At 29.1% G+C, this 13422-nt stretch overlaps 1 protein-coding gene across 1 annotated transcript in view; it reads left to right on the forward strand.

The window, feature by feature from the left end:
- Positions 1 to 276: 276 nt before the first annotated feature.
- LOC109596516 (proto-oncogene tyrosine-protein kinase receptor Ret) overlaps positions 277 to 13422 on the forward strand; it is a 31423-nt gene continuing 18277 nt past the window's right edge. The window contains exons 1-4 of the mRNA XM_049967743.1: positions 277 to 394; positions 7925 to 8146; positions 8988 to 9236; positions 9468 to 9721. Coding sequence (XP_049823700.1) covers positions 346 to 394; positions 7925 to 8146; positions 8988 to 9236; positions 9468 to 9721 — 774 coding nt within the window. The 5' untranslated portion in view covers positions 277 to 345. The remainder of the gene's footprint in view (positions 395 to 7924; positions 8147 to 8987; positions 9237 to 9467; positions 9722 to 13422) is intronic.

The following is a 13422-nucleotide window of genomic DNA, read 5'->3' on the forward strand; positions in this document are numbered from 1 at the left end:
TTAATTCAAATGAATGCCATTAGTCGTAATTTTTCATCGCGCACATATTTTTATATTCGCGAATAATTTCTGGGAAGGTCCAGCCCTCGAAACGCAAAGGTCACGCACCCACACGCGACCTTCCCGAATACCGCGAACCGTCGAAATGTGCATTCGCACGGCGTATGCGTCCTGAGGCGGCGGGACGCCGCGCACATAGCGTTCGGGGGCGGCTTATGCGGACGTCGCGACGCTCATTTCGACGCCGCCGTTCGAGGGTGATTCGGCACGCGATCACGGTTTTAGCCGCGGCCGGTTCACGTGTTCTTGTGCCGCGATTCTTTACGTTCATGCCATATAATCGTCATGGTGATGGTGAAGATTATCATTCTAATCTTTTTTCTTTTTTGTTTTGGTAAGTTTTTTCCAGTATATACTCTATTGTATTTGTGTTGATTCTGACACATTCAATTAGCAATTTATTAATTGTAATTTTTTTATAATTAATCTTAAATTATTTTTGTGAGGGTTGAACTGAAATTAATATATTTATCTAAATAATAAAACATCATTTATAAATTTGTTATATACCTTAGAAATGATTTATGATTATTATTATATTAATGCCATGAAATCTTACTTTTTTCTTTTTTGTTTTGGTAAACTTTCCATTATATACTCTTTTGTATGTATGTTGATTTTAACACACTCAAGTATCAATTTATTAATTAACAATTACAAAATTTTTTTATAATTAATCATAAATATATTTTTTTAAGGGTTTAACTGAAATTAATCTATTTATCTACATAATAAAACATAATTTATAACTTTGATACATACCTTAGAAATGATTTATGATTATTATATTAATACCATGAAATCATATTTTTATGAGAAAATTAAAAAAAAATGTTTAATTTTATTTAACAAAAATTCAATTTCCTCTTATAAGATCATATTAAAACAATAATAAAAAAAATGAATATACTGTTTCATCTCATATTATAATGTCATTTTATTTCACTCAAACTTGTTGAGCATAAATTAAGAAGGTACAATTAAATTCTGAGAAGTTTCATTATTTGTTCTTTTACTGCTTTTCTAAAATAGGATATCGTTTAGTTTTTATTGCGATTTTCTTTGAAAAATACGACCAATCAATAAATTGTTCTCTTTGTTTTCTAAATGTTCTTGGTACCTGTTTGTAACGGAATGTTATTTTTATAGGTATTTTCATTGAAATTAGAAAGACAGGAAAATAAAGTTTAATTAACAGCAACATAAAGTCCAACAAGGTTTATAAAGAAAGTTTATTAAAAACTAATACATTAATATTAATGTTGTAAATAGACTTCAGAGATTAAAAATTTTAAAAACCTGAAGAAACAAATATAAATTTGTAATTTAAGTAAATAAAATGTAAAAAAATAAAAACGTTAAAAATTATGTAGAAAGTGATAAATTTTGAAAACCAAAATATTCTAAATTGTTTCTTAAAAATTTATTCAATTTAATACAAAATAAGAATCTGTATCAAAGATTTATTTTTAATAAACCAAAGAAAGTCGGGTATAATATTGTATTTTGAAAAGGATTCCAAATATTAAATAATAAATTTAATAAGACTGTCCAGATTGTAAATGTTTGTATTTGTCTTAGAATTTGTTGATGTCGAAATAAATTGACGTATTCACAGAATAGAGAACATAATGTTTCAATATTACGATTCACATAGACAGCAATAAACAACGTACGTGTTTAACAAGTTAACATTGTGGCAAGATGGCAAAATTTATGTTCGAAACGTGCGAATTGGTTCTATAAACTCAATAATTTCCATTTGTTCTGTCCTAGGGTTAATAAAAACTGCCACTTTTATTGAATTTTGCAAAATTAAAAACGCGTTATTTAACGAACGGATGAAGAATTTAATATGTTTTCATGAGGTAATAAAGCCACATTAAACATATAATAAAATAGTATTTAACATTTTTTTCATGGGTTTTAATGGAGATCGCGTGCTAATTACCATCGATTTTTTCTACACACTACTTGAAGGAAATATATAAACTTTTTAAATATTGAAATTCCTTTAGTGTCACGATTTGTGAACGTTTTCAGTGAGTATTGATTAAATCTGTTTGAAATTTATGTAAAAATCATTAAAACCATGCTAAACGTATTAATAACAACAAAACAATGGACACAAGGCAATAAAATTTAATCCATACGTTGTAAAATTGAAGAATTTGGTGTTTTCAGCCTTTATGGCCAGATTCGTTAAGTCTGGCGATCGAATGGTAAAACGATTCCGTTAAGCTAGAAAATATTGAATTCCAACCAGCAAAATCTATTATTGTATTTCATACATTTTTTATCTCCTTTGTGCCAAAATAATTGTCGAATATTGCGAAATTCCAACTTGGCTTTATTAGCATACTTCTGCAAATATTCAACGTGTATTGAAGTTATGGAAACAATGTTAAATATTTTCGGTTGTACCACATCTTTGAAGTTATTAATTGAAAAGTTAGAGGAAAAAAACTAAGTATTTACTAGGGACCTGACACTACTGAATTAACAGAAAAACATTTTTTTCTTTTTAATTTACCAACTAAATGATCCATTAAAATAGCTATTATTTATTTTCAGAATATTTGCCATATTATTTATCAAAATCATAAAATTAAGGGTAGTAAACTTTCGTTGAAAGAGATGGTCAATAAATCCACATTGACTAAGCAAATGTTGCTAGATTTAATATAAAAAGTTTAGTTTCCTCTATATTCTATATTTTACAAAAAATTTGTAGCTGTTATACATCAAAAATTTACAAAATTTTTCAAAATCAAAGAAGAAAAAATAAGTGAAAGTAACATCTACATATCATTTTTTAACTGGAAATGAATCAAAATTTTAAAAAGTGTAAATTGATAACTAAATCTCTTTGAACAGTATATTTTATGAATCTGAACCTTAAAAATGAGAAGTTAACTTTATAATATTAAAAATTTTATTTTAAATTCTTCATTTAATTTAATTTAAACAAAGATATGTGAATTTTCAATACTTCTCTGTATTCTAGGATAAGAAAGGAAAACAGAAATAATAAGTGAAAATGACACCTAGATATTTTTTTTATTACTGGAGATGAATCAAAATTATAAGTATAATTTATCTCTTAGATCAGTATATCAATAAATATGAACCTTAAAAATAATAAGTTACCTTTATGATATTAATAATTTTATTTTAAATCCTTCGTTTAACTTAATTCGAACAAAAATATGTGAATTTTCAATACTTTTTATTTAATCGTTAAAATTATTAACATGTCAATTAGTACAAAACATTATTTTTAAATTACATAATAATGTGCGACATCAATTTCTTTGTTTTCTATTGTTTACTTTCGTACATATCAAAATAAAAGATACTTCATTTCAAAATTTTAAAGACATAAGAAATATATTAAAGAAGGATTCTTTTGATACTAAATCGGCATATGTACTATTTTCGCATCGACACTACTTTATTTTAGAAAATTTGGACAGAAGAAATATTCTAGAAATAAATAATTAAATATCACACATGTACATTTAGTTGTTAAATTATAAAGAAAAAAAATGTTTTTTTGTAAGTTAGTAGCCATGGTTAGTTGATATTTTAAAACTTAAAAATATTTTTCACATTTTTTCCAGCTAAATAAATTTTTTTGTATATACCTATTCGATTAGTAGTTACCGAGGCATGGGCGAAAGTTATCACTATCTGGCTATGAAACAACAATGATTTAATTTAAAAGTAATTTTTACTAACTTTGATATTATCTTAGGGATCAAAGGAAACTTTGTATCTAGATTAATCTTTAGTTAAAAGAAGGAAAATCCGTTCGGCAGTGATTCATTCAAACGGTGATGAATGGTATAAATAAACAGTGGACGAAGGGATGTAAATAGGAAAATGCCAATGCATCCAGACTGTGACTCATCCTAGTATGGCGATAAAGAAAAACTTTATTGCATCCAGACCGAGGGGATTACGTTTCGCACGCAGTTTCCAGTGCAGACACAAATTTCTCATCCTGATTATCCCTATTATTTCAGTCTTATTTGTTACTCGAGACATTACATAATGGAACAAAAACAAAATTTAACATATGTAACACAATTTTTAATCGCAGCATTGTGCTTAAGCAAGATGAGTTGATGAATGGTACATTTCTGAGATAAAAGGGAGAACATTTTCAATGCAAGTGACTTTTAAATGAATGTTCAGACTGATTAATGGAGGGTGGTTGGTCAAGATTAAATTTTCAGCAAAGCACACACCGAGTCAGTGCCGCAAATAAATTATGTACATGTTAATTCGAGAACTAAACTAGACTCACAATAAAATAGGAGAAGTGTTTTTAGGTATTGATGATTTTTTTATTTTGGTTTGTATTAACAATTCTCGAAAATAGGTGTAACGAATCAAATAAAATAATAGAAACTGTTTCCAGTGAAGCGAATTTCGGCATATCCGAATTACATTGGTTAAATCTAATTTCATTTTCACCAAATCAAATTTCCGTACGAAGAAATAATAAAATCTTACGTGAACGATTTTATTTCTTAAAAAGGTAATAAAAACAAGAATAATTTTGTATGGAATTTACCATAAGACTTAATACTTTCATTCAGTCTTTTGTAATGTGCCTTTTTCATCCATCAATTTAAATGAGGACAAAAGCTTTTGTTCAATGATTTATGCTAAACTAAACAAAATTTGAGATTCTACTCTAAATAATTATTACGACAAAATAAATTTGACGTGTATAAACTAGTGTAATGCGCAAATTCGCATGACCATGATATGATCAATTCAATTGTCATATTAAAGTCGAAATAATGTTAAAATAAATCGATTTTCCCATTTTCACACATGTTATAAAGTTTTATTTTCACCGCACCTGCTTTATTTATTTATAGAATTTGAATGAATACTAATCATTTAAAACAAGGTTGGTCGAAAATCATTATTGATCGGGGGCTTTTTAGTTAAGCCATGCAATTTGTATTGGGTTTTAGATGAATAGAATGTCAATACAAGCCGAGGTGTAATCAATTTATATATTCAGATAATTGAGGTATGTCACACTCATATTTATTATTAGCAAATAGTGAAATGACGTTTTTATGATACAAGTGTGTTTCATAATTATAAACTGAAGTAATAACACTAGTTTCATCGAAAAAAAAAAAATTTCCACTGTAAAATTATGTAGTATTTAAAAATGTTAATGGTGTTTTTAAGTTCTCGCTTTTGAAATACGGTCATAAAGTCATTGAAAATTGAAAAACTAAACCAAACCAATCGTCTTTTTTTAGATATTTTCATTTAATATTAACTGTTTTCTAATTCAGCTCTCAAGTAGATGTCAGTAGTCGTTTTCAACATCTTATCACCGTATTTTCTAAATTGTGTTTCAAAATTAAAGAGGCTCGAATCCGTAATATGATGTAAAAAGATGAAGTACTGAAATCAAAGTATGATCTTATAGGTTACTGTAAGTAGCAGGATGTTTATAAAGATGATTTTTTTCATCTAAATTATTTTCAAAGTGCTGATAATAATTTAACAAACAAGATGAACATTTTATACAATATATTAAGATCATTAATTATAAAAAAATTTTATCCTAAAAAATATTGCGAAAATCAGTGTAATGTAGTGTAATCTTGGATAAAAGTATTACAAATAACTTTTTTAGAGGAAATTCTGCATTTTGTTCCTGTTCGTTGGTGACTAAAATATTCAAATGGTCAAATTCGCGTAACGATTCTAGATCTAGAAAACTATATTTAGAGGATCAATACAAAAACAAACATAAATAAGGAAACAAGTCGCACGAGTTAAAACATGCAACCCATAAACTTGAACTTGAAAAAGTCGTTTTCATTGTCGACAATTTATTGATAATCGCTTATCCGACCTACGCGAACGCTTTTCCACTTTTATCTGTTGTTACGTACAAATTCAAAATGAAACTAATTTATTTAAATAGTTCAAGTTCGTTTCGGACAGTTTCATACGTGCTTTATGATAACTTGCTGATTAAACTAAAGCGATTGCATGAATACGAAAGTGTGCTAACGTTGTACAAATATTAATATTATATGAAACAAAAACAGTTGAAAGCCATAAAAATCAACCAGTCAGAGAAGGAAGCTTTGTGTACTTGTTTACTCCGCTAACGATACTTGATTGAGTCTAAAATTAAATTTAAACCCAATTCACTTCCACTTTTCCCCATTTAATTAGGGCAAAAGCCGAGCTTTGATATCTATCCCATTTTGGGTGATAAATTCAAGATCGAACTAGTTAAGATGTAATTTATGATGATAGTTCATGAACATAGAAACTTGACAGTCCCTCTTTTCGCCGACTTGAATAGTTCCCAATTTCTCCATTATGTAACTGGGGAGACGTTCATTTATTTCATTAAGAAAATGAGTCAACAAGTTTTCCTCACCAAGACGAAAAGTTGGCTTTAAATCTATTCGATCGGTTTTAGTCACATTCCTAACTCAATTTACACATCATGGGTGTCTTAAATGAATCCATTGATTCAGGAATAACTGTAATAATTTGTTTGCTAAACGGTCATGGAAGGGATATTTCTTAAGACTCTTAAAAGTTACATCAAAAATTTTCATTAAACTATCAAAGTAGACTTTGTATCACCGTTTAGTTATGTGAAGACCTGTGCATGTTTTGAATATTTCCAGAAAAGCGATATTCTATGAACAGGTTTAATTAAAGGGTTGAGAAATTTTATGCTGGCATATTTTCGTTCAGGACGAAAAGATATTTAATGTGAAAAATGCCTTCAGGGAATTGTTATAATGGATGGAGCTCTCCTTTAAATTCCACATTTTTGTGATTTACGATGCTGTCAAATCATCTCAGATACGATCATATATTTGATGGACTTATATCCCTTTAAAAAACCAACCAAACCATCCATGGTAATGCACCAAAATCTCTGTTAACCTTACATCAAGATATCACAGGGAAAAATTAATGGTCTTTCTTAACAAAATCTCGAACGAATGTGTGAAGACATAACGTCACTATCGGAAATTAGGTTAATTAAACGTCGTAAAAACTACAGATTAAATGATTTATAAATTGTGTAGCCGCTCGTAAAACAACTAATTGCAACATCTATTAAGACGGACAACTTTGAACAACACAAAAGGACCTTTTTGACAGGATCGGATCGATCGAATGTAACGTAATTTACATCACGCATTTTTACGGACGCGCCTTTATGAACGCCCACGCATTAATTTCGTATTTTGATAAAAAAATAATGTGGCCATTTTGCTCTAATTATAGGTATTAGTTACTTCTTCTTGTAATTTGTGACGAATAAACAATGGTTGAATCCTAAATACTTAGAACGAAAATGTTTCCACAATTTATCTTAATTTGAATAGAAAAACTTTAAACATATACTGATGACAAAGATTATTCCAGGAAAAGTTTTCAAATGGAGTTTCTGAACAGTTTTTCATTTTCCATTGTTTTCAGCTCGTAATTTTGCCTACGTCACAAGTCATTATGTTCTTAAGAACATCTGTTGAGGACAACTAATATTTTAGCCGGCTTATTCTGTATGTGATCCATGTTTTACCAAGAAAATGCACTTGGTTAATATTAATATTAATTCCTGCTGAAACTGACAATTTATTGTTATCTTCTTTCTGTTATAAACATATTGTAATTGCTTGATAAGCTGTTAATACCATTATGAAAATTAACGATAAAACTGTTTGCATCGCAAATATCAACACCAATAAATTCGCAATAACTCCATGTTTGATCATAATTACAATACGTACTCAAATATTATTAAACAGAATAATTTTCAGTTTTTGTTTTATTTTTTCAGGTGATGCAGCATATTTCACGATTACGGATGTAAAATTGACGATCAGCATTCATAACAAGTTGTTGCCGAGCGATCGACCTGTTATCACAATGTTCGCCCGAGATTTTGGTTCCAAAAACGGCACGTTTCTAAGATATTCAATTAATGAGACCAACGGATACTTACATGTGTATCCTCCACGTGGCGATGTACTTTTCACGAATGATTTCCATCAGGGAAAAGGTAAAAATATCTGATTTAACTGAGGATTTATCTCTGAAGTTATGTATGATTCCAATATGTATATATTCAGGTTATTTAAAAATAATGTAGGGGAAGTAGTATGGATCAAAGTAAGCTGAAGTATTAATAGATATGGATCCGATAACGTACGGTTTAATAATAAAACAATACAAAATGTAAATAAAATGCTGAAAATTATATAAAACAAGTAAGTACTTACTGGTCAACCTTCAGGTTAAGTCCACCCTTTTGTCGAGGAATACTTCAAATTAATAAAATGATAATTTTATTCCATTGAATTAAAAAAACGAAGAAAATATTAATTAATTAATAAACTTAGAAGTGAGTTTCATTAATTTATTAAAACAGTTAGTTTTTAATAAGTCAGCAGGAAGTGGTTACACATAAAACTAGTTTTAATTAAAATTGCAAGAGCTGAATCTGTTAAGTACCTCCATTAATTTTGTTTTGAAATACTGACTTGGTTTTACAACGTTGCCACCCATAAATTAATTTAGGTTTGTCACAGATTATTTCAATTGCAGGAATGTGGTTTAAAAGTTCTAAACCCCTTAAAATTTTTACATTTCCCTAATTTCCATTTCTTGAAAGAACAGACTTTTGAGTTTAAAATATGAATGTGAAATCAGCACGTGTCAAGAATAAATTCTTGTTTCCCAACGCCATATTTACAATTTTATTCAAAACAAATTATTAAATGACCCGTAAATTTAAGAAAACGTACATTTTCTTCCGTATAAAATAATCCGCAGTGAAAATATTAAATTCCTTGGAAATCATAAGGACTTTTTGCTCACATTATTTGTCATATTTTTTTCAGGTGTTGGATCAATTTCGGCGACAGTTTCGGTGGATAGTGTGGAGGGGAAGAACGATACGCATTTAATGGTAAACGTCGTGCCGATGGATATATTCGACTGCGACGTAATTGTCGAGGACCTCTGTTACTTCGAAGAGGCGAACTATCGGATAATGGAGGAGGAAAATCCCACCATTATCGGACCTTTAGCGTCTTCTTATGTCTGGGAACTTTGTCCGAAATACAAGCTCACTTACAACATGCCAGAAAGTGAGTTTTTTAATTGAAAATGACGGAATACAAGAAATGCCTTGTGGTTTAATGTTTTTTGTTACTTACGAGTTGTTACACATAACCCTGAGTTAACTCAAAACCTTAATCAAATTTCAAAGCATTTCTAAAATACATTTCCAGAGTCTCAACAGTGAACAATCGCCTTGAGACATCAAGAACATGTGACATATGAAATTCCCAGATGAAAGAGGATTTGTGTTGTTCCAGACTCCCTGTTGAAGCTTCACCCCCCGACTGACACGGGGAAATACTGGTCGTTGGGAACGTCCCGTCCATTAAACCGGGAAAAAGACGGTTACAGTACAAACATCAAAATCACGTGTGTCGCCGAAAACGAACAAGGAACCGAGAGGAAGTTGGAACGAATCATTTTTCTTGACATATTGGACGTCGACAACAACGCTCCGTATCCGCAGGATCAGGATAAGCACTTCAATCTCACGTCGAGGGTTTACAAAAAGGTAACAAATTATTTAATTTAATCAATATACACATGTTAAAAAATTATTCATTCTCTTTTAGAGTGTACAAAGTGCTGTAAATAAGTGTAGGAATAAAAAAAACGCAAACCAGTAACTATCGTTCATAAAACCTTTGATTAGCTCTGAAAATAACAACATTCGATCGTTCAAATTTGCATACCAAACACACTTTTACCCCGTTTTATTAGCCGTGCAGGAATTTTTCGACGCTCATTACTACATTCAAGGTAACGCACGAAAGGAACTTTTAATGGTATTAGTATTTAACCACGTTGATATGGCGAATTTATTGATTAATTCCCGGATTATTCTAGTGAAAATCTTCGTAATTAATATGATGGTTAATGGCTCGAAGGAGATATATCCCTAAGATTAAATTTCAGCCTACTGAAATATACGTCACACGTGAATTCAATTTTCCTTCCCCAATAAACGTACAGTTTTACTCAAATCCTTTTATTTATTTTACATTTAAACTGATCGAAAATAAACAGGGTTATACCCAAGTTTTCTTAGTAATAATTGCGACTTTTTATTTCCATTCGTGTTTGTTCCGCTCGAGATAAATTCAATTTTACAACTTCATTATTTCCCACAGCCACTTACAAAACTTGATCCCGGATATAAACTAAACCCGTAAAACAAACGTGGTGTAAGTAATAAAAAAAAACTCAGTGGGTTGTACATGAAATTTTATATAGTGGTCACTCCTACGTGTTTAGTAGCTGAATGTTAACATTTATCCACCATAAATTAAATTATTCTGTTTGTTATACGAATATACTATTTTGTTTGCGTCTTAGAAATGAAAATTTGCTTTCGAACATAAAACAAAAAGGTTCGGATGTCTCTGAGGCTATTTAAGTTTTATGACCACTTTATTTTACCTGAAATATGTATGTTGGTTTCTCATATTTAATACAATTTTGTCCCTCCTGGTTAGGATTTTACATTTCATCTGTAACCACTTGGGGCATTATCTTTTTCCTTGTTCAGTTTGTTCAGGATGTGCGAAAACGTTGAAACAGGATGCGATTTTAAGAAATATAAAAACGATTTTAAATTGGCCACTTCAAATATAGTCTGTAATCTTTCAAGTTTCTCGTTTACTTTCTTGAGTATACCAGCTCAGGCAAAGTGCTTTTTTACTGTATCGAAAATATTCATTCAAATTTCATCAAAGGAAATATCGAGCCAGAAAATCATTCGTATCTGTCGGATAACTCAAAAAATGCATAGCAGAATAAATAATAATTACACTTTTAAATTTTTACCTTAAAGTGACGTCCAAAATTAGCGGTAAGTTTGATTGAGATGAATAATATAACTTTAGAAAGCCCATCAAACAATCTTTCGATATTCCAAGAAGAAGCGTAGTTTGCTGATAAATCTGTCATGTAACAATGTTAAACTATAAAGAATGAATTATTGAAATTCCCAGTAACATTAAATGTATTACTGTTACTGAAAAACAAGTCTTGGATATTGCTAAAAAGACAAACGTAAAATATCAATTCAAATCACAGTTAAAATAGAAGTAACATGGACACAAATTTACCTTTGAATATAAATATTCGTTTATTTTTCTATTATATTTTTATTGTATATCCGTTTTTGGTCCACCAAATGAATGATTGAAATGTAATCAAATTTAAATTACAAATTTAAATTATTGGATTTGTTTGTCATTGAAAAACTATACTCATATATTGACAAATTGTAGTTTAGATAAATGGCTCTAAAAAAATTAAAAATAAAATTGATTCTCATGCTCATCACACTCCAATTACTCTAAATATATGAAACAAAGTATCAGTAAATTAATGTGTTAATTTGTTAAAAATAGATTTTGTTTTCATAATCTGTAAAATTAAATAGAAATGTATGTAAGGATAAAAAATATTCATACTCTCCTTTCATTAAAGTGGTTAGGAAGATTCCAATGACAAAAACATCAATGAAATATTGTCGCTATTAAGCTAGATAGACATAATGTGATGTAATTCAAGTTGAATAGGACTAATAATTATAATTGTTTTGTCATTACTTCTTATACTTAATCGCCATTTTCCAAGATTAGCACAATTCCAACCGGATTAATTCGAAAAGTTAAATTACACGAACTTTATACCGCGTTTTGAGGCAGACGTTACGAATACGTTGAAAAATGCGAACTTAGTAAACTAGCGCCAAAATCCTTCTTCTTACTTGTTACGATCGTGCCAACAGCGAGTAGGTGTTAACAGCTTACCAAGAATTTCGTGTACAACCCTTATCTAATGGTGGAGATGGTGAAATACATTAATTACCCAGATAGGAATTGTTTTATGGTTGTGTTCCACCCTACAACCCTTCAGGACACACAATTCTAGCACTGTTTGACTAAAAACATTGCCGATCCCATACTTTATTCGGTAAATTGAGAACGTTCCCCTGAATCGATAACGACACTTTACGTTCAACGTCTCCGACTTTAAAATATTAGTTGAGGGAATTTATAATACTAAATAAGAGTAAACCCGATTTACATGTTAAAAATACAAATTTATTATGTCATTGATTTAGTATAATTTTATGTTTTTTATCTAAAATTCATTTTATTCAAGAGAACAATTTTTCATAATAAAATGTTAAAATGTACATAAATTACTTAGAGAAAGTTGAGTAAAACAACGTACAACAATAATTAAAGAAATCATCAAATAAAATCTCCGCAGTGCAGCAACTGGGAAGTTAATTAAGGCGAATTGTTCCTTTCTTTATCGCACCTATTTATGCGTTATTTAAATCCTTGAACATTTTTTCAAACATCCTCTCACACGCACATAATAATTTTTATAAACTTTAGTTCAGTTTTTTAATTAGCGTATGGTAATATAGAAAAAAATAAAACATGTTGAATAACATTATATAAATATTTCAAGAAAGGACTCTATTTAAAGTAAAGTATTTAATCATATTTACAAACTGTAACAGGATTTTATGAAACCGTAAATTAATTAAAACAAGCTTGAAATGTACTCTCTGTTTTAAAACAAACTTGAAAATTAAATTCTCATCTAATTCACAAAACAGGTTTATAAAGGCGAATATGTCTTGTTTTAGTCGTCCATTTTACGTAGTCGCTATGACCCTTTTATCTTTTTTAAATCTGCGAATTTTTTAGAAAACCTTTTATAATTTGTTTCGAAAAGGAAAATAAAAAATATATTGAATATTTTTATCAAAATTATAATCTTATCTCAATGATTGATGCCAAAAAATAATTGGAACACAGTAATAGCTTTGAAACAAACGTTATTGATTCAAACGGAAAATGAAACCAATAAATTTAATATTTTGACACAGATATTTATAAAATTATTTATATCTACAAGTCAAAAAATTATCATTAGTTAATTTATTTTAATTGAAATGTCAAAATTTATTTACGCATTCACCATTTTTATCATTGTTTTTCATACCTCTCTATTTTCCATGTCACCAAAACGTTCTTTATTAAAATTTTAAATAGAATTCAAATATATTAATTTTTTGCTTATTTAAGGAGACAATCTACGTTTTTTGTCGAATTTAATTTCCTTAATAACTTTATACTTGATAATAAAAAGTGAGTTAATGAATTGATTACTATGTTTGTAAGTGTAATAAATAAATACTTTTAAAAGTTATAGAAATCA

This window comes from Aethina tumida, chromosome 5, assembly GCF_024364675.1.
Source record: "Aethina tumida isolate Nest 87 chromosome 5, icAetTumi1.1, whole genome shotgun sequence".
Lineage (NCBI taxonomy): Eukaryota > Metazoa > Arthropoda > Insecta > Coleoptera > Nitidulidae > Aethina > Aethina tumida.